Source organism: Seriola aureovittata, chromosome 8 (genome assembly GCF_021018895.1).
Source record: "Seriola aureovittata isolate HTS-2021-v1 ecotype China chromosome 8, ASM2101889v1, whole genome shotgun sequence".
NCBI classification, from domain to species: domain Eukaryota; kingdom Metazoa; phylum Chordata; class Actinopteri; order Carangiformes; family Carangidae; genus Seriola; species Seriola aureovittata.
The window spans coordinates 8,266,376-8,286,979 of record NC_079371.1 but is presented as its reverse complement, the minus strand read 5'-3'; the positions used below and the strand labels follow the sequence as shown (position 1 = coordinate 8,286,979).

Genomic DNA, 20,604 nt, shown 5'->3' with positions numbered 1-20,604 from the left:
TTACATGAAATGCGACTTAAACCACATGCAAGCTCCACGAAGACACTATATGGACAAAGTCATGTGGATACCCGCATCCACATATTTGTGCACTTTTGCTCTGAGGCTGTTTTTCATAGTTGGTCTAATGAAGGGAAATCATACAGCATAAAATAATATTTTAGGCAACAGTGAATGTCCAACTTTTTGGAAAAAGTCTGTTCGTGTCCCTTTCCTGTTTCAACATGACAACACCTAAAGAAATGGATCTCCTAGTTAAGTGTAGAAGAATTTGACTTGCCTTTACAGAGCCCTGACCCGAACCCCATCCAACACCTTTAAGATGAACTGGAATGAGCTCACGCCTTAAAAATCAACATCACTGTTGGACCTCAGTGATGCTCTTGTGGCTGAATTCAGAACAAGGTCCTGCAGCCAGGTCCCAAAATCTGGTTGAAGAGTGGGGGCTGTTATAGCAGCAGATTAATGCCCACGGTTTTCAAATTAGATGTTCAACAGCCAAACGTGAGTGTAATGTTTTAGTAAATAGTTTAAAGTGTCCACATACTTTAGGCCATGTAGTAGGCAGGAAAGGCATTCAGAGGATACGCTGAAAAACTATAGCAACTACTACAGAAAATCAGCAGACACTTAAGATTAGAAAAAAAAACTTGATATCAACATTCACTGGTCAAATAAGTCCATGTCAAGGAAGGATATTGTGTTTTTTTGCACAAATGTTCTGTTGAAACCAGCTCTTTCGAACATGATCCACCTTGTCTTATTTTCACAAATGCACCCACTATTACTAATGTACAGGGTGACTGGTGTAGAAACCTCTCATGCCTCGACAGGATGAAGATGACTCATGACTGTATGAAGGTTTCTGTCGAAGCTTTTTACTCTCCTGAAGCGAGTATTTACTTCATACTGCAGCATAGTCAGTCTGATTCAACCTAGAGGAATTACTTGAAGTAAGTCTCAGGAGGGAAGGATATTTGCTGAGTGACAGAAAGGAAAACTGAATGAAATCTAGTCCGTTCTGAGTTTTTTTTTTCGAGCTGTTGTTGCTTTAAACAAGTTGTTGTCTGACCCTGATAACAGGTTTGTGCAGGGAACAAGGGTGTGCCAAATTACCAAAATGACCGAAATTTGGTGTGTCTTTGGTTATGTAAGTTCAATGATGTGTTATGTTGGTTGTTGGCAAGGCCAGGCAAGCCAGGAATGTTCCCAATTCATTAGCATTTTCAAGATCAAATTCCTCAAATCACTGCACAGACTCTAAGATCCCCAGACTGATATGTCGTGGAGCAATACTGAACAAACGGAGAGCTGGTTATCATGAAAGATTAAGTCTGGTGATATTCCATATTTTTCATATTGTCAGTAAATACACTGAAAAGATCAAAACCAACAATGTATCTGCCGCTGAAAATAGTCCCCAGCAAATGCCTTCCTCCTGTTTTCCTCCTGTATGAATAGCGTTTGATAAAAATGACTATAAATGTATAAGCTAGCAAGTTAGGATAGTCATAAAGTGTTGAGAGACGGACTAATACATTGTATTAATGCGATATGTTGACAATAAGAAAAACACTGAATAACACCAGCATTATCCTTTAAACATTTTTGTTGTTGTCAGTTGACAAAATAGAAATAGTTCTCTCACTTTGATGTTTTTAACTGAAGTCGATGGGTCATTGTGGTCCATATCAAGCAAGTCATTTTATATCACCCTGCGTGCATCTCTCCATGGATGTTTGAAACATAACAAAAACTTGCTGTTTGCTTCTGAATGCACCTTGAGACAGTGTGTCTGTTCAGAATGGCTGCAGCGATCAGATATCATTGTGAGTAATTCCGACAAATGAGGCTGAGTGTTTTCCCATCCCAGATCTCTGATCAGATCAGATAGTTGTGTGATAATGAAGGACTTCTAAAGACCCAGTGTTGGCAGCTTGGCTAGATTAGTTCAAAACTGCCTGCTCCTGCAATTAGTAATGAACTGGGCCGTTTGCTGCTCTTTTCAGGGGCTGGTTTACCCACACAATTTCATTTGCATACATTTGTTATTGACAAAGTGCTACTGCATTTTTAGTTCAAGAAAGAAATTCCCCTTCTAAACCAACTCAACTGAATTTTGACTCTTTCCTTGCAATCTTGATATCTTGAACGGTTTTTCTTTTCCTAGGAGTCTTAGTTTTCCTCCCCCTCCCTCACAGATTTAGTTGCTTGTGAATGCCAGTGTGTAATTTAAGATGTCTCCCTCGAAAATGTGACAGAGCTCACCGAGTGAAATAAAGGCAGCGTTAAAAAAGTTAAAAAAAAAAAAAAGCAATGATGGGAAGGGAGTTGTAGACTGGAAGTGAATCCAGAGAGAAAGACAAGGAAGCAAACAAACCGGGCCTCAGCATTGCCAGACAACACTGTTTATCTTCACGTGGTTTTGACAGCCGTCCAGCATGGCTGAGTGAAAACAGGCGACAAGGGAGAGACGAGGCTTTACCCCTGATTCCCATGTCTACGCTAATGACAAAAACACACTTTCTAATGTGTCCCACCTGTCCTAATGATGCCCTCCCAGCGGGGCTTGTTTGCACTGTTGTAAAAAGGACTCAACGACCCTCAGCAGGGTCTTTCACTCCACTTACGACCCCAAACTCTGTCTACAAAGAACAATTCCTAAATCGCCTCTTGCACAGAGTCCTAACGTCTTAACATTTTCTACTTAAATTCCTCAAAACTTGAGTGACTCCAGTGCTCAGAATATTCTGTAGATAATATGGATGCACACGTTGTATTAATTAAAATTAAGAAAAAAACTTGTTTCCTTTCAACTTATTCCTTTAGTTTATACAGAAATATTCAGTTCTGTTGATCTACCTGGCAGTCTTCATACTTTTTCTGTCAGGCTCTGGCACTGATATTATAATAATACTTATCTTTGAACTACTTGTAATTAAAATTTATGACATAAAGAAGCTCAACATGAAGCTGTAATTATGCTTTCGTGTCCGCATTGCTACGACAGTTCATGTCACAAAAATGTTGTCAATAGTTCGCATCCATGAAGTATATCAGACCCTAACTCTGCAGATGACATGTTTTTCTTTTGGAGGTTCCCTGCTCATCTCTGTTCATCCAAGTACTTCCAGCTACTTATTATAGAGAAAGTTTTCTGGGGGAAATGGTGACCTGTTAGCACCACCTTCATTAAACCTTCACCCTGATCGAAGCCTTTTTGATCAAACTCAATTGTCTTGACAAAATTTGTTGTAGCTACATTTGATGGTGCGGGAAGAAGGCGGGAAGGAAGGAATTACAAAATTACCACGTACCTCTTGGCACAAGAGATAATAGGAATAGGAATAAACAGCCCATAGATAATAAAACATTGTGAATGCAGGAAGCTGTTGTTTGCACCTGGCCAATCACAGCTTGAGGTGGGTCTTACACAGACTTTCCCAGTTCTGACTGGTAAGATATTTGACCAACCTACAAAAACGTCTGAAGAAGCATACTGGCACCTTAAGGACCTGAGTTTGTTTCTAGTGAAGTTATTGTCAGATCGTATAACATTATCTGAAATTGCCTGTTTGAAAAGTTCTTAGTAAATAAAGCTGCCTTGCCTTGACAGTGAGAGACTAATGCTCACCAAAAAAATCAAATGATGATGAAATGATACATTAAATATATTAAAGTCAAAAGAAAAAAATTAAAAAGAAAAATGCTTTATAGTCATTATTTAATCAAAAGTCAAGGTAAACAAGTGCGTTTTAAGATTATATTTAAATATATAAACCGTTTTGCCCGCAATGCAGATGATTTTTCATAATGACCTTGTACAATTTTGATAAAACTTGTGAATATGTACTTTACTTTTCTTACATTTCTTTATGAGGTGACAGTCGATTAAAGCAGATTTTCATGTGTGTGACGGCAGGAAGTTGCACAAAGGCACTATAATGATTCTGTTGCTCCTGTTGTCACTACAAAATCCTCTCAAAATCTGCACAAGCTGAAAAGTGTCAGGTTGTCATAAAACCATGAACAATAGCAGGATCCATAATCATTTCACACACTCCTCCACAGTCTGACCCCCATTATTATCCCCCCAGCAATATTGGCAGCCCTCCCCTGCCAGCGTGTCTCTGCTGTCCCTATTAGAGCTAATAGCAGCCCTAAAACACTTCACTTAATTTATTTAGATTGGGTGAGATGAGGTCAAAAGAAACTCTCATCAGCACAATGGGGAAACTGACTCACTGCTTCTGGAGAAAAAAAGAAAAATGTCGAAGCAAAATTAAACAGAATATGAAAAAGTGGCAGCTTTGAATACTAAGCTTCTGCAGCAGAAAATATTTAATGAATTTATTATTTTTTTTTACTAATCAACTGGTTTATTCTGTCTCCAGTGTTATTCTGCAGTTTTTGCATTAATATATTTAATTATGGCATATTTGTGGATATAATTGTGATGCCAGAGATGCCCATCATTTCCTGCTAATGACCATTGCTCTCCTAATTAAAAACAAAAAAGAAGAAGAAATATATATATTTGTCTACTCGTGAAAATTCTTCAACTAAAGAAGAGCCTAACAGCTGATTGGTCAGTAAATCTAATAGGAATATTGCAATTTACATCAGTGTACAAATCCAGATGTTAAGCAATAAAACATGTTGAATATGTAGAATACATCCAACTCCTAGTTGTTAGCTGCTAGTTTTCAAAATGTTTTAACTTTCTGAGCCTAAAGTGAAATCTGAAAAGTTCAGATTTCCCAGTGAACAGCTCTGCAGCAGCCAAATGTGTCTGGATAACCTGCTGAGCCACATAATTTATGTCTTATAGCAGGAACAAGCAAACTGTTAGAGATACAGACACGAACGCTGAGTCAGCCGCCAATTGAACAGCCTGTATTTATTTTGGTGTGTCAGGCGCTGTGGGCTCTAATAAGCCCGTATCAGTGGCAGATGTGGTCAGTCATAAAGAATCTGTGAATGGCTGTGACGATAATTTCCCCTTATTTCCTCTCCAGGCTTATTTCATCTTATCCCGCTCTCAAGTAAACACCACAGGGACAGTGAGAAGCAAAACTTTAAAATGGCAGTTTTGAACTTTAATCAGACATGTTCCTCATTTTTATTTTATAAAGTAAGAACATTTCAACAGATCCACTAAAGTGTCAAAAATGGTAGTTTATATAGTTTTGTTTGATCAGGAATATGTGGAAATTTATTGACATGATCAAGTCTTCTGAATAGTCGTAATCTGCTGTGTGCTGATATTATCTAGTTTGTAGTATATACAGTTATATTATGAACAGACTCATGAAAACACTGATGTACACACACTCGCACTGTACACACACAGGAGGACGTGCTTTTAAAAGGTGGACATACATAAACACACACAAACAAACCAGCGGAAACAACAATAACAACAGCAGAAACAACATCAACAGACCTAAACGTATTTGCTTAGGTGTGATCAACACTGTTGCTACAGACACACACACACACACACACACACACACACCTACAATAACAGAAGCAGTAACACTTCTGTCTATGTTTATTTGTTTAGGTGTAATTAGCTCTCTCACTTCACACACTAACAGCTTTGATTCTTTCTTTCTGTCCGTGTGTGTGTGCGTGCGTGCGTGTGTGTGTGCATGTGCGTGCGTGTGTGTGTGCGAACAGGTGTTATCAGCACTCTCTCAACCTTGGATCGGGAGGATAAATCTGAGCACAGTATCGAGGTGAGACTCTTATAAACAACATTTCGACTTCCCTTCGGATTGAAGCTAAAACAGGGAAAAACAAATCCTGCTGTTCTATAATGCACCAGGGGCTCAGAGTATCACTAAATCCTTAACAATACACATGTTTCAGGCTGCTAAAGACAAATTGATATGTTTGTGTTTCATACTTTTTTATAACAATAGTTTGAGTTAAAACAAGAATATAGAACATAAAGGAAAAAAGGCTTTAAAGGAACCCTTAAAAACTGCCCTCATTGGGCTATGCAGCAATATTTTGGCAAATAAAATATAAAGTCAGTTTAAATCCCAATGAAAATGACATGAATTTACCATGTAATATTCATCTTGTCTGTGTTGAGAGTAAAGTGCATGAAGGTTTATTCTTGAGTTTTATCTCACACTCTCTAGGTTCACTTAGTAGTTGTTTCCTGATTTTTTTTTCCTCAGTGGATTGAGTTTAAAATTAGTTATTAATTAAAGTATGGACAGAATATCATGACTATGATTTCATTAACGGGTAATCTTAATATTACTAATATAAAATGACCATAAAAATGCTAGAAACATTCAGAAAAAAAGTCATTTACATTTTCTCAGAGCCTGCAGTTGATGTCGACCTACAGTCAAAACACTTAAGAGTTTTAATTTCCTGTCATGTGACAAAGAAAAGCAGCAAATCCTCATATCTGAGAACCTGCAACCAGAGAATATTTGGCCTTTTTGCTTAAAGTGACTGAAATGTTTCGTCTGTTATTAAAATAGTGTCATGGTTTGCTATGGCAGACACCTTTTGTTAGTTTTGTTTGGACTTTTTGCACTTCCTGTTTTATTTTGTAATTGGTTTCCTTGTGTCAGTGTTTTGCTTCCTGTCTTGGTCCTGTGTCTGTGTGGTGATTGTCTGCCCCGCCCTAATGTGTTTCACCTGTGTTCAATCACCCTTGCCTCCCTTGTCCATATAGTCTTTGTGCTTCCCTTTGTCCGTGTCGGTTCGTCTGTTTAGTTCAGGGTTTGTTCACGTCGTCTGTTCATGTCTGTTATTTTGGTTAATAAACCTGTCTGCACCGTTCCCCAAGTTTTGGCTGCATTTGGGTCCTACTTACCTCAAAACCCTTGACAAATAGTTAATGATTAATGTTGTGTCGATCAACTTATTAATTAATGGACTAATCACTGCAGCCCTAATTCCCAGCATTTTGAACCATATATGAATTTGCGTTCACCCCCACTGTTTGCAGATGCAGAAAAAATCTTAACAGAGAATATCTCAAAACATCATTAAACAAAACTTATTATCCTCTTTCCTTAGCAGGAGCAACTTTTGTGTTCTACAGGTAGAGTCGGAAAAACAGCAGTAATTTCTGGGTAAATTACAAGGTTCCAGTCAATCAAATGAATCTTGCCTAAGCAGCAATATGTAGTTTGCCCATTAATACCACAGAAAATCTCTCACAGTCCTTTTTTAATTTATTTTTTCTTAACAGAGAATCTAATTATTATGATATTGACCCTCTTCTTTTGAATTCTCAGGTAATCGTTTCAGATAATGGATCTCCGTCTTTGCGCTCCACCGCCACCGTTGTGATCCGAGTTCTGGACGCCAACGACAAGCGACCAAAGTTCACAGACAAACTTTTCCACGTCAGGCTTCCCGAACAGCACCACCAGGCGGGTAAACAGGAGGTCTGCAGGATGGTCGCCCGTGACGATGATGAGGGCTCAAATGCTGTTGTAACCTACAAGCTCCAAGACAACACGGATGAGCGTTTTGAGATCGACCCAGTGACAGGCGTGGTGACATCACACGGTGATTTCTGGCCTGGGAACTACAGTATTCTCACGGTAGGTGTCTGGAAGTATTGACAGGTAATAGTTGTCTACTTTTTACACTGAGGTCAAGCAAACTGAAGCCAGATCTAATAAACACTTTTGTGCCTTTTGTCTTTCATCAAGAGAGTTTGTATTTCAACACGCTTGAAGTAAATACTTTGTCTGAAGAGTTGTGCTTCATTAACGTGTCTCTGTGGAAGGTGTGGAGACTTTAAAGCCTTGACCGTGCCCACCAACACTGCTAAAGAGGCTAAATTACCCGTGCTTAATGCGCTGAAAGGCACTTCACTAACACCTGCTCTGGGACCAGTGAATATGTTCTCAGTCCTTGTCATCACTCTGTATTGCTGAAGCCAGCAGGTTAATCAGCTACAGAAAGGCTCTGTAGGATTTCAGAAACATCAAAAGACTGTTTTTTTTCTCCTCCTCTGAGAAAGTTTCTTTCTCTCCATGTTGAGCATATTTACAGATAAAGCAGGTGTTTTTCCATGTTTTCTTTGTGAACGAATCCCATGAAAAGAACAAAACCAACAGGGTTTGAGTCCGTCCATCAATACTTTCACACTTCTCCAGTTTGTCTGTGACACTGGTTGGTACTGAAGACGTAAATCAGCAGTGGATTACTCCACATTACTCCATATTTTGGGCAGCAGAACAGTGATCATTGATGTGTTTCTAATAGTTTTTTGGAAACAATGGCGCTCAGAGGAATGAGATATATTAGTTCATAGGATCACTTTATGGGAATTGTGATTTGCCGGCATATCTGAAATAAATATAAAACATAGTAATATATTGCCAACCTTACCCTTTACAGTTTAACAACATCATGAATAATGTGCCGTTATTTTCGTTTTCAGTTTGTAAATAATATCTATAACTCATTATAATTATCATAATAAGACAAATTAGTTTATCCATTTTGATGAATGGGTAAAAATTTTATTTAAAAACTTCTTTGTGTCCGTTTCTTAATTAATCGATTAAACATTTCATCTTTGAAATATCAAAAAGTATTAAAAATGACAATCCTCACTTAACCCAGAATCTAAGGTAACGTCTTCAGATGTAATATTTTACACTTCTACACCTGAAGATATTTCATTTACTGTCATATACATTATGATGAAGAAGAAGCTGGAATCAGAACATGTCTGGCATCTTTGCTTGAAAAATTAAACAACTAATCAATTATCAAAATAGTCTTTTTGATCAACTAATCGATTAATCATTTCAGCTCTTCTCAAAATACATCCATGGTCCAAACAATTATTTTTCAGAAATGTTAATTAAATTTCCATTTGAATTTCCAGATTAAAGCCACAGACCAGGGCAGCCCGTCACAATCATCTACGGCTCGACTCGACATCGAGTGGATGGGCCACCCACCCCCCTCTGCTGAGCCAATCACATTTGACGAGCCCCACTTCACTTTTGCCGTCATGGAAACGGAGCCTGTCACTTACATGGTGGGAATCATCATGACGGAGACTCATCGGCTGAGTTGGTTTGATATCATAGGTGAGGGAAAATACACACACACACACACACACACACACACACACACACACACACACACACACACACACACACACACACACACACACTCCCTGGCGTGTATTGAGCTGAGTATTGATCAGAAGCTGTTTGCTGTGCAGGTGTGGCGAGAAAAACAGAATAAACTTCAAACAAGCATCACACAAATGAGGGTAATGATCTCTGAAAGAAGCGAAGAAGCAAACGATGGATAAAAAATATATTAATATTTATTCCCATAATACGCTCAATTTGACAAGAAAGGGCAGAAAACAAAACAGAAAAATCGACCTAAAATCAGAACTCAGTCGTCACAGAATAATAATTTCTCATAGATCATCTCTGCTTCTGTCTGACTCCTGCAGCCAAGGCAAACAGCACAACATATTAGTAAATGATATCTGACATTTACCATATTGCCACTTACACCAAAGTGCTGACTTGTAAAGCGTCAGCTCACACTGGAGAATACAGCGGGGTTATAACCATCATCCATCCTTATGAGTCTCCATATAAACTGGAGACAAGTTATTTTCTAAAGGTCAGCAAAGTCCTGCAACAGTGAGTGATAATAGAGGCTGAGCAGGGTGGAGATAAACAATATGAGTGTGAGTTAAAGGAAGAAAATGTACTCTCTGATGTTTTTACTGTCACATAGCATCAGTCTGTGAATTTCAGTGTTTCCAGGGGTCTTTCTGTAATGAAGTGCTGCAATTTATTTCTTTGAGCAACTCCACTTTTTGTCAATCAGCCTCTTAAACTTCACTTAGTTGTTTCCTGGAACAGTTTTAACTAGTTTGCTAAAACTTGTGACAAGTGCTGTGTTCCTGGTTCTTTAGATCACCTCACTTTGTGTTTGTTAGCTAAACCTGCTGTTGCCTCCCTGTGCTGCCTGAGAGAATCAGGTCAGGGCTCAAGAAGCCCAATCCTCTGGGCTACAGTGTCAGCTGGCTGGCAATTTGTCTTTTCTAGCTTATTGTTAGAAACAAAACGATGGCGACCATGAGAGAAAATTTGGTGTAAAAAGTTCTGCTTTACAATGGGCTTTGAAATGTTCTGTTGGAATGGTAATGGATCGTTTAATCCATAGAAAAGACAGTTTGCAAGACAGATTTTTGACATAAAGCAGTCTAAGGCTTAACAGAAGCGGGGTGTGACTGTTGACTTTGACTGACCCCATTCACCCTACATATCCAAGTATACCCCCACGTTCATGCACATACATGCACATGAACATAGACAAAAGAAGAAAAAAAGAAAAAACCAAGGACATAAAACAGTGAATAAACTGTTTCCTGATGATTAAAACTTTCACAATTTTGCTTTTATAGTGTATAAATATGTATAATAATCGAATTCTTTGACATATGCTTAGTACGCATAGTATTATATATAATGATAGAAACAAACAAAAGCTAGATAAATAACACAATCATGCCACCACACAGGCTTAAGTGTTCCTGGAGTGATGGATGAAGCGAGGGAAAAGGGGGAGGAGGAGAGGAAAAAAAGGTCTTGGTGTCAGTGGTATCAGCAGGACGTTTTCTCTCTGCGAGGATAAATCAGCAGTGTTCCTCCTCTCATCACCTGCCAGATCACTGCAGGAGGGACAATGGCCATTCCTCCTTCTTCCTCCTCTCCCCTCTTGTCCTCTTTATCCTTTTCCCTCCATTCTTGCTTCTCTCAGCCCTGAACACTATGAGAAAGACTTGTCACTGTCAGAGGGCTCTCTGAAAAATAAAACACATGAAAACGTTTCTGTAACTTAAGTGGAAATCAGCGCTCTGACGCCAGAGGTGTAGTTTGTCTTGTCCCCATTTGAGCCTCGCAGGAAAACACACTGGGGTTTGCCAGGCCGTTTCCTGCCAGGCGGGGCAGCATGTGCAGAGAAAGTCCGAGGTTCCTCCTGTTTGCTTTTCTGTGCCAAGCCTGATCCATGCCAGAACTCAACAGAACACAACAGACTCTCTCTGCATCCCTGAGGGGACGTTCAGTTGTCTCATAGCTGCTGCCACCGGATGTCTGTTGACATTCAGGGTGAAATAAAATGCAGCGAGTACTCGACCAGTCAGAAATGTTCAGCATTGCAGACCACACCTCCCAAAGTTCCTGAACCTTTGGCAAGTACTACCCCCTGACCAGGGACATTTTTGGGGTCGATCAATTACCTCTGAACTAAATTTAGACCCTGGTTCCTGCAGTGGAAACGCACATAGTTCCTTTAAAAGGTTCCTGGTTCCTGGGAAAGTTCCTGCGGTGGAAACACGGTTATGTCACGAAGCGAAGGTTCCTGATTGACCTGAGCAGACAGACGCACTGTTCGTTGTCTTGTCATTGTAAGCATATGCCTCGTAAATAAAGTTTTCAAAATGATTTTAATGTGAAAACATGAGGAGAAAACAGATTGTGGTTGCCGGTCCAAGTAGTTTTCCAAGCAGAGTTACGTAACATTTCAAGATACTATCCAATGTTCTGTCCAAGCAAACTTTATCTGCAGAACAATTAGCAGCTGCAGCCACAGGATAAATGTAGTTAAGTAAAAAAGACGATATGATTTATATTTACAAGTACCTCCAAGCTGTTCTTGCTAAACGTACGTCATCTGTTTCCCCCTCTGTGCGGTGTTATTTATTCCTTGGTTGACAGCTCTGTGTTCAGTCAGTTAGAGCTGAAGTGTTTGTTGTAGTGTCTGATAATTGTGCAGCGTTTTTCTCCCTGTGTGGTCTGCAAGCATAACTTGGTAATTATCACTGATGGCTTGTCAACCTTCAGATCAACCCGTCGTCTTCTTCTCTTCTCTAGACTGTGCTTATGAAAAACCTAAAGCACCAACCTAATTTTTAAGCCTTTTTCACCTTATGAAGAAACTGGAGACAGACGGCCATGTTTTTATTCTATTTTATTCTATTTTCTTCCACCCCGGTCTGCTCCACAGTTGGGTATCACTGACCCTAATCACAGCCTTGGCAGATGAGGGCTGTTGTGTCACAGGACCCCTCTCCCATGCAGATATGATCAGATTTTAGTCATCCTGTTTTACCTCCCCCCCTCTCCAGCAGCACAAACCAGATGCCTATCGACGCTCTTTGTCCATGAGATAACTCAGAGAGACAAATTAAGACTTCCCATGCTGTCAGAATAATTCCAACACCTCCTGTGAATCTGCACAAAAACAACACGCTGCATTGAGAGTGGAAGCACAAAATCAGCGACAGGATATCAAGTAGCAGGCGAGGGCTGCTACTTGATAGCCGTTTGTGGATGGATGCAGCGTCCCTCCGGCTTCACTGGACTGCGATCTCGGATCTGTGTGCTGGAGCGGGTCCCAGCTGGGTGTAATGTGGTCAGGATGAGGGTCAGCACCTGCAGGTCCCAGGCCGCGGCTCTCTGCTGGAGGACGAGGTTTGTCCCCTGCAGGGGATGGTTAAGCATCTGCTCTGAGAAGAGGAGTTCAGGCTCGGGGTCTGAATCCAGCAGGGTTTCCTGATAGCTTGTGATAGATACACAATGAGAATGAAAACTACTTACATGAAAAATATAAAATCTTTTCCTTTTGAGTAAACGGTGGGATTTCAGTTTAAGGTCCAACAGGTGGGCAATATGGTGATAAAGTAACATAATAATATTACTAGGTAAATTCAGGAGGTTTTTCTTTTTTGCGCAAAAGTTCCTCATCTTGGAAATAGTAGTCTGACTGAATTTTGACTTTTTCAGGGCTTTCAACCGCCTGTCATGTCCTTCATTAGCAGAGAAAACTGATAGATTCAGTGATGAATAATGTGAGATTGGGTTGAAAGCTTTTCCTCTTTCTCTTTTTTTCTTTTGGAATACAGGATAGTTTAACTTCTTCAGGCATCTTAAAGTGATTAAAATGACCAGTTTGAAAATGCTCATAGCTCACAAAGATGACCTTGATGAGGAGTCGAGGAGTTGAATTTGGATCATTTTAAAAGGTCGCAAGCCAGAAACATTGAGGACAACTGTTATAATTTGAGAGAAAAAAAAAAATTAAGTTCACTATGACCCAAACCTTTAATCTTATAATTTGCAGCTTTTATCTAAACCAAATTTGATGAGATATAATCCAAAATTTTGACTAAGGCTTTTTTCTGTTGATAGATTGACTGACTGGTTTTGGTATGAATATCCAATGTGCCCATTCAAGAAGTTGGAGTCAGAGAATATTTGATATTTTTCCATAACAGATGATCAATGATTAATCAGTGATTAATCAGTTATCAAAATTGATTGGATAATTTGAGATATCTGACTAATTGGGTCTAGTTCTACTGATGAATAGCTGAAAAGCATTTCTATGGTCCATTTATGGTGGTGGAGCATAAATTGTATTTATAGTTTGTGCTAATTCCAGGAAGTTTGACTGTTTGTCACACTTTGGCAGAAGTTATTGCAGCAACATCGCACAGCAAGAGTCAAAGGAAAGAATCGATCTTCATCTCTGACCCTCACCATGTTGTCACAACCTCTGAGCAGTGACTCAAATAATACATCTGCAGATCGAATCGGAGAAGATGATTCTCTCAGCAGGAAAGTTGACCTCATTCTGCGTGTGCAGGGTGAGGTGAACAGGTGCTCAGGTACTCTTGTACTCCTGAGCACAGCTTCTGAGGCAGGTCCAGTACCTGGAGGGGAGACCCTGAGGCAGACACAGGACAAGTTGAGGAGTTAAAGCTCCTTCTATTATGCCTCCAAGCAATTACTGGCGGAAGTAAAAAAGGACATCTGTTTTGTGGTCGTTTCAGCTTAACCTGCTCGACTTGCCCTGAAGGGGAACGTTTGCTGCCGTCTTAACTGATCAGTTATTCTGATGCACTGCCTGAGTTTGATCCTTTGAGGATCAAGGAACAACACATTGTTTCGATCAGTTCCTGTACTGATCCTCCATAATGGAAAAAGAAAATATAATTCATACAAGCCGAGTCAAGCTTATTTCTGTAGCGCATTATAATGTAGGTCTCACTGGGTTTTACAGCAGCAGTTTCAGCCCAGCCTGGGCTCTTCCAGAAGGCTCAGCAAAACTCCTCATTACAAAATGCATGCTCTTTGTTCCCCAAGTTTTCCCCTTTTACCTATACATTTAAAAAATAGATTCATAAATCCTCAGAGATTTTCATATCAGAGTATTATTTCCGCTGACCTTGTATGCCATCACGCTGCCTCTAAAACTCACTTTGCAGAAAGACATAATAAGAAAGATGGACAAGCCAGTAGTGTTTGTGTCCACCTAATACAACCAGCTCCTCACACCTGACGGATGGATAACAATTTCAGTGAAATTCCCCTTTTCCTGTGTCTCATGATGTCCAGCAGAGCCGGAGATGTGCAATGCTGAAGCCGATTAGGTTGTTTTTGTTCTCATGAAAGGCTTCCTGGGTGCTGACGTGGTTCTTACAGGAAGTCAGTCCAGGGATATGGAAATCTAATCGTTTAAATAGACTTGTCAGTGTGGCTGGTTAGTGTGCAGTGTTACAGCTCAGTCATTAAGGCGTGACTAACAGATATAGACCTCTGGATGACCTGACTATCTATTGATTGGGAACAAACAGAAAAGATGAGAGTGGGTTTGTATTCATGTATAATGTAAGAAAAGGAAAGACAACAAGGGAAAACAACTAGAGGCAGAAAATTAGAGAAATTTGTAAAGCGTCATAGCACTTTTCGAATAAATACTATTTACTAAAAAACCAGTGGCCTCAACCATCACATAATAGAAACATATATATGTGTGTGTTTGTGTGTGTTCGGCCCTTTGCAAGGTGGAAATCTTAATAAACACCATCTGGCTGAGCAGGCATGAGGTTTACCTTTCTCGCGTAATACATGTAACCTGCAGAGAGAGAGAGAGAGAGAGAGAGAGAGAGAAGAGAGAGAGAGAGAGAGAGAGAGAGAGAGAGAGAGAGAGAGAGAGAGAGAGAGAGAGAGAGAGAGAGAGAGAGAGAGAGAGAGAGAGAGAGAGAGAGAGAGAGAGAGAGAGAGAGAGAGAACCAGATGGACTCTAAAGTACAGTATGACTCATTTAGATGTTGATGATTCAATTAGATGATGTAAGGAAGAAAAAAAACCAATCATGATTTCAGTCACTAAATGATCAGATACATCAGGATAAATAGAGTATATTAATAAAATGACTATGAGAACATTAATCCATATAAACAAGACACCCAATGTTGGCAAAAACAAGAAGCTGTAAGCAACAAGGCAACTCAGAGCTCAGTTTTCATTTCATGATTTAGAGGGAATTTTATTCATTTTCTTTCCAGAATACACAGTGAGTACCCTTAAAGTCTTCCATATTTACCATGCGATCGTTGTGACTTATGGATGCCGCCGTGATAAATCGTGATGAAATCCTGCCTGATGAGCCTTTTAAAACATTGATCTAAAAAATAAAATGTAGAAAAAAAAAATGTTTCCGTTTTTGGACTTTTCTCTGTTGCTGGAAAAGTATATTGTGCACTTTGGTCCTGTCATGAATGGATTTCTGGTGTCCTCTAGGCCACTGTTGGCTGTGCATATTTATATGCATGACACAATCATAAAAATTCATTCATTCATTCTGTTAGTTAAACTGGATTTCCTGGATCATATTTCAAGATAGATCAGATCATATTCATTGATTAACATTTATTAATTTCCTCACTTTGTCGTCCACCACTATGTTTGGCACTAGGACAGAAAACAGAAGTCAAGGTTAAACATAAACTTTTGAAATCAGATGGAGAAGTAAACAGTCGGCGGGTGTAGCTGCTATTATGGAGCGTCTGAGTGTCTCAGTTGGTTTCTCAGCTCAGTCTGTAAATAAGAGGCCATCAAAATGTCCTGCTGTGATGGATGGATTCATGTGAAGCAAAGAAAATCTATTTTACTCTCCCTCTCTCTCTTTGTTGTTCTATTTTAATTCAATAACTTTAACAGCATGAATTTATCAGAAAAACTCTTAACATTTTAACAAAATGCACATTTTCAGAAGTCAGTTTCTGTTATTCAAGCCAGAGTGAGATTTTTTATTTGTGAAGTCAGTTTTATTTATTTTACATCACAGGACAGCCTCTGTCCTTAGACCCTTAATTCCAATAAGGAAAAATTAAAAAAACTCCAAAAACCAATTTAACAGGACATTTGCATTTTGCTGCAGTACATATTTATATTTACAAATAACCATAAAGAGTTGAAAAAGCTGGAACATGTAGTCAGAGAAATAATTTAAAGGCATGATCTGTAAATATTTCCTCCACCTGGGACTGACGCTGAAGAAGTTTCGACATTTCAAAGTTAGAAAGTGAATCATTAATAATAGTGCCCCCCACAGGGAAATCACAGTGAGTCTTCATATGCTAGAGGATGATGCCAAGATGCATCATTGCTGCAACCAGTCAAAATCAGGCCTGCAGAGTCTGACATATCATCTGAGATATTACATCTGACAGCTGGACACGGTCGGATCCATAACCCCACATACTGTAGCCTCAGCAGCAGATTGAATGAACTTCTTTTTTTATTTCTACCTACCTGTCTGTTCTCCTCATCTTCTGTGTCTCAGGTGGTGATGAGGAAAAAGACTTTGACATCCAGAGGAATAGTGGAACCATTTCGATTGCCCGCCGGCTCGATGCAGCTCGCCGCTCCAACTACAACCTGACAGTGCGGGTCAGCGACGGACACCACAGCGCCACCACTCAGGTGAGAAAAAAGCATAAAAAAACATATGTACTTGTTAAATCTGACCCTGTAAATAAAGGCCTTTATTTAGACTAACTAACTTTAGACTTCTTGGGTTTGAACCAGACCATCCTTGTTTCCTGATCCTGTATTTACAGTCGGCTTATTGGGGGTGCAGCCTGAACCTGAAGTGAACGAGTGATGACACCTCAAAGTCACTGTCCTAATAAACCCACTGAGCTGAACCAGCTGCATTAAACAGAAAACATCCAACAACTTTATTTATGTTCTCATTTGATTTTGAAAATCTCTGGTTTAGAATCTAATCTTAATTCCTGCAGGCAGCAGCGGATCAGGTGCTACATGTAAAGCAGCTTTGAAGAACCACCTTCCATATTTAATGTCTCTCATGCTGAGCATCTATTTTCTCAAACCCTGTGTGTTCCGTCTCAAAACTGCAGGCCTACATCCGCGTGGTGGACATGAACGAACACCGTCCGGTCTTCCTGAAGCCACTGTACGAGGTGAGAATTGAGGAGAGATCCAGTAGATTGTCATTTGAATACAGAATTTTGAGCAGAGTTTACAGGTGGGTTATTACAGCCAGATTACCTAAGACGACATTCTTTACAGGTAATTAACTGTATGTCAGAGAAGCAGCCAGGTGTGAAAAGCAGCTGAGTACTTTTGTCCCTCTATAATCACAAGAGTGAAAGCCTTAAACAAGCTGCTTGTAGGGGCTATTTACAGCAAAGCTGTCTAAACAAACCAACTTTTCATCAAAGATTATGCCAGGATTTCTCAAAACTTGTCCTTGCCATGTCCCCCAGTGGAAACAAAAAAATAATTTTAACAGTAAACCTGAGAGCAACGTAAGATTTGTCATATTTTAGATGTGGCTTGGACGAGCATCACTTGTTCTTTCTCTCTTTCTTTTCATTAGCTCTATTTGGGGGATAATCCTGATCCATTTCCCACAATTTGCGACCATTGGGAGACGTAAACAGGAAGTAAAACATGACCATGTGGTCAGTGACATAGCCGTTTGCTACAACTTTAGCCTTATGTTTTTTTTTAGCTTATATTTGTTTACATTTTGGCAAGTTGGCAACATTTAAAAGTGCGCTGAATTAGGTATTAGCGGTTCCTGTTTGCAGTGTACACATGGATGTACAAACAGTTCTCACTGCATTCCTTTGATACTGTAGAAAGCTTAAAAACGTGATGACTCTCAGGATTTATGGCAGTGGACTTTGGAGATGATGATATCCTAAAACAGTGTAAATCAAACTGGATCTGAAATTATGTGTATTGTGTCTTTGTGTTCAGATTTAACAGGAGTATGATTTTTGATGCAAATTGTGGGTTCTTAAGGTTTTAAAGTGTCCTGACTGTCTTTTCTTCCCTGACAAAAGTCTGTCCGTCTTATACTTCACACCATCTTACAATACACCATACTACTAAAGTCACGCTGAGTGGTCATAGTGTTGCTCATAATCATTCAATTTAATATGCCCCTCCTGTGATGGCTTTATGCCCCCCAGTTTCAGAAACATACAAGAAACTCTCTCTTTTTGAATTTTACCAGATAAGATTTGGTTATTTTTAATTATTTAAATCTTTAGTATTAAAAATGTTATTTTTCTTAGCCTAGCCACTTGCCTAAAGTCTGTTTGGTTTCTTTAACTTGTATATCAGATAGTTAGACTCTAACTCCTAATCTTGATCCTGTCTGGCTATATTGATAATTCCCATTAAGACTTAATTAGCCATGCTTTATTAATTTCTGGGTGGTACTTGTGGTAACCAAGGAACTAGTTGCAGATTTATTTAAAAAATATATAACTTTAAATGTTGAGAGACTGTTAAAATCTCCTGCCACCATTCTTTACTGTGATTATTAGGATGTCCATCAGACAGTATAAGGCTTCTGCATCACTGTATTTTTTCTTAATCACAATAATCAACAACCTCTTTGGTCTCGTCTCTGCTCTTACAGAACAGTTTCTTGTCCTCAAAATGTTTCTGTCTTCAGTCCAACCACTGTTATGAATAAAAAAAAATTGTCTTCAAATTGAAATGTAAAAGTTAAAAAATTCAGTTTCATATCTATTTCTCAAACCCGGTCGTTTGTTCTGTTTTATTATCCTGTAATAAAACTTTTTAAAACCTATTTCCTCATCTGTTCCTGTGTAATTTAAGGTGAGGGTTCCTGAGGATACCTCCCCGTGGAAGGACATCCTGCAGATCAGCGCTCAGGATGCTGACACCAACAGTAAGCTGGTGTACTCCATCCACAGCAGCCTCCATCCAGACAGCACCAAGTTCTTCCACCTGGACCCAAAGAGTGGAGTCCTGGTGATGACGGAGGAGCTCGACTACGAGATGATCTCCGTTCATACTCTGATCGTGATGGTAACGACACAGTGATGCACAATACAGTAGAACTGAGTCTTATGAAGATACCTGTAATGTACACAAGCAAGTTCTTGTTCTAGTAGCTCTTCAGGAGCTTTCCACCGTATCACATGATCTTCCTCAGTGGATTGAGTTTTTCCAGTTGTCACACAATTGTAGAAATCCAATTTTCATTTCTTTTAGAATTAAAAAATCATAGCAATATATGAAATACAGCTCAAACTGCTTTACAAAATCTTTGTCTTGCATTATTCTGTAGTGATTTATTATAATTACTTATTTATTTAATAGTATAGTTTTTTTTAATTTATCTTATTATATTTTTTTTATTTTTCTGTGAAAGCACTTGGTCAACATTACCATTGCTGTCAACTTTTCATGATGCAAGAAAAATAGCCTTTCTCCTTTTTTTTAATTAAACGGCTTTTAAATGGTTTGTTTATTTATTTAGCTGAAGAAATCTTCACCCTATAAAGAAACATGATATTAAGTCTTATGTCAAGACTGAAGTATACTTGAAAAGTTCAAAATCACGACACTGCTGCATTTAAACGTGCTCTGTAAATAAATTAAACTTTATTTGACCTTAGATTAAATCAATTTACCAGAGAGAACAGACATTAAAAAAACTTTTGATCGTTCATAATGCACCTAAAAAGAGGAGACAAGTCAAAAAGACCAGGAAAAAAGCTTGAGAAATAATCTCTTCACTCATACAGCGTAACAACAAATAAAATGCATGTATCAAAAAGCAATGGTGGTGTATTCATTATTTTATCATATTTTTCATTATTTTTGTCCAGCAGTTGTTACTATAACAGCCCTAACAGTCTCTTACCACCACAGACACAAACACTTTTCCTCACTCCTCCTCAGGTGCGTGACCAGGAGATCCCTGTGAAGAGGAACTTTGTGAAGGTGGTGGTTCATGTGGAGGACTGTAACGACCACTCACCATCTTTCCTCAGCCCTCGGTATGAGGCCAGCATCTCCAACCTGGCTCCTACAGGCTCCGAGGTTGTCCAGGTCAAGGCGCTGGACAAGGACATGGGCAGCAATGCCGACATCAGCTACTCTCTTCACTCCGGTGAGCAGCAAAGGGGTTATTTCTATCTTCTATTTATGCCTGCTCATTTTCAGCTTCACTCTGCTTCACATTCATCCACACAAATATTCACACCTGGGAGCTGCTAACTATTTTCTAATGGTGACCACTGGGATCCGCCACCGACAACCACAGCCTTCTAATGTCAACCTGGCTCCACTGAAGGAGCGGGTTGAAGGGCACGATAATGATACCTGAGAAAGGGCAGAGTTTATCTCAATTACCTTCCCTGCCATGATTTCTGTTTTGGGATTTGAATATCAACCTTGTGGTCCCAGTCCTCCGTTCGCCTCC

The 20,604-nt window shown here is 39.4% G+C and overlaps 1 protein-coding gene across 2 annotated transcripts in view; it reads left to right on the top strand.

Moving 5' to 3' along the window:
- The window catches only part of fat2 (FAT atypical cadherin 2), a 104,934-nt gene that overhangs the window by 20,152 nt on the left and 64,178 nt on the right, over positions 1-20,604 (top strand). For both annotated transcript variants that reach the window (XM_056383333.1, XM_056383331.1), the window contains exons 4-10: positions 5,683-5,741; positions 7,272-7,583; positions 8,885-9,092; positions 16,669-16,808; positions 17,249-17,311; positions 18,990-19,202; positions 20,082-20,292. In XM_056383333.1, coding sequence (XP_056239308.1) covers positions 5,683-5,741; positions 7,272-7,583; positions 8,885-9,092; positions 16,669-16,808; positions 17,249-17,311; positions 18,990-19,202; positions 20,082-20,292 — 1,206 coding nt within the window. The remainder of the gene's footprint in view (positions 1-5,682; positions 5,742-7,271; positions 7,584-8,884; positions 9,093-16,668; positions 16,809-17,248; positions 17,312-18,989; positions 19,203-20,081; positions 20,293-20,604) is intronic.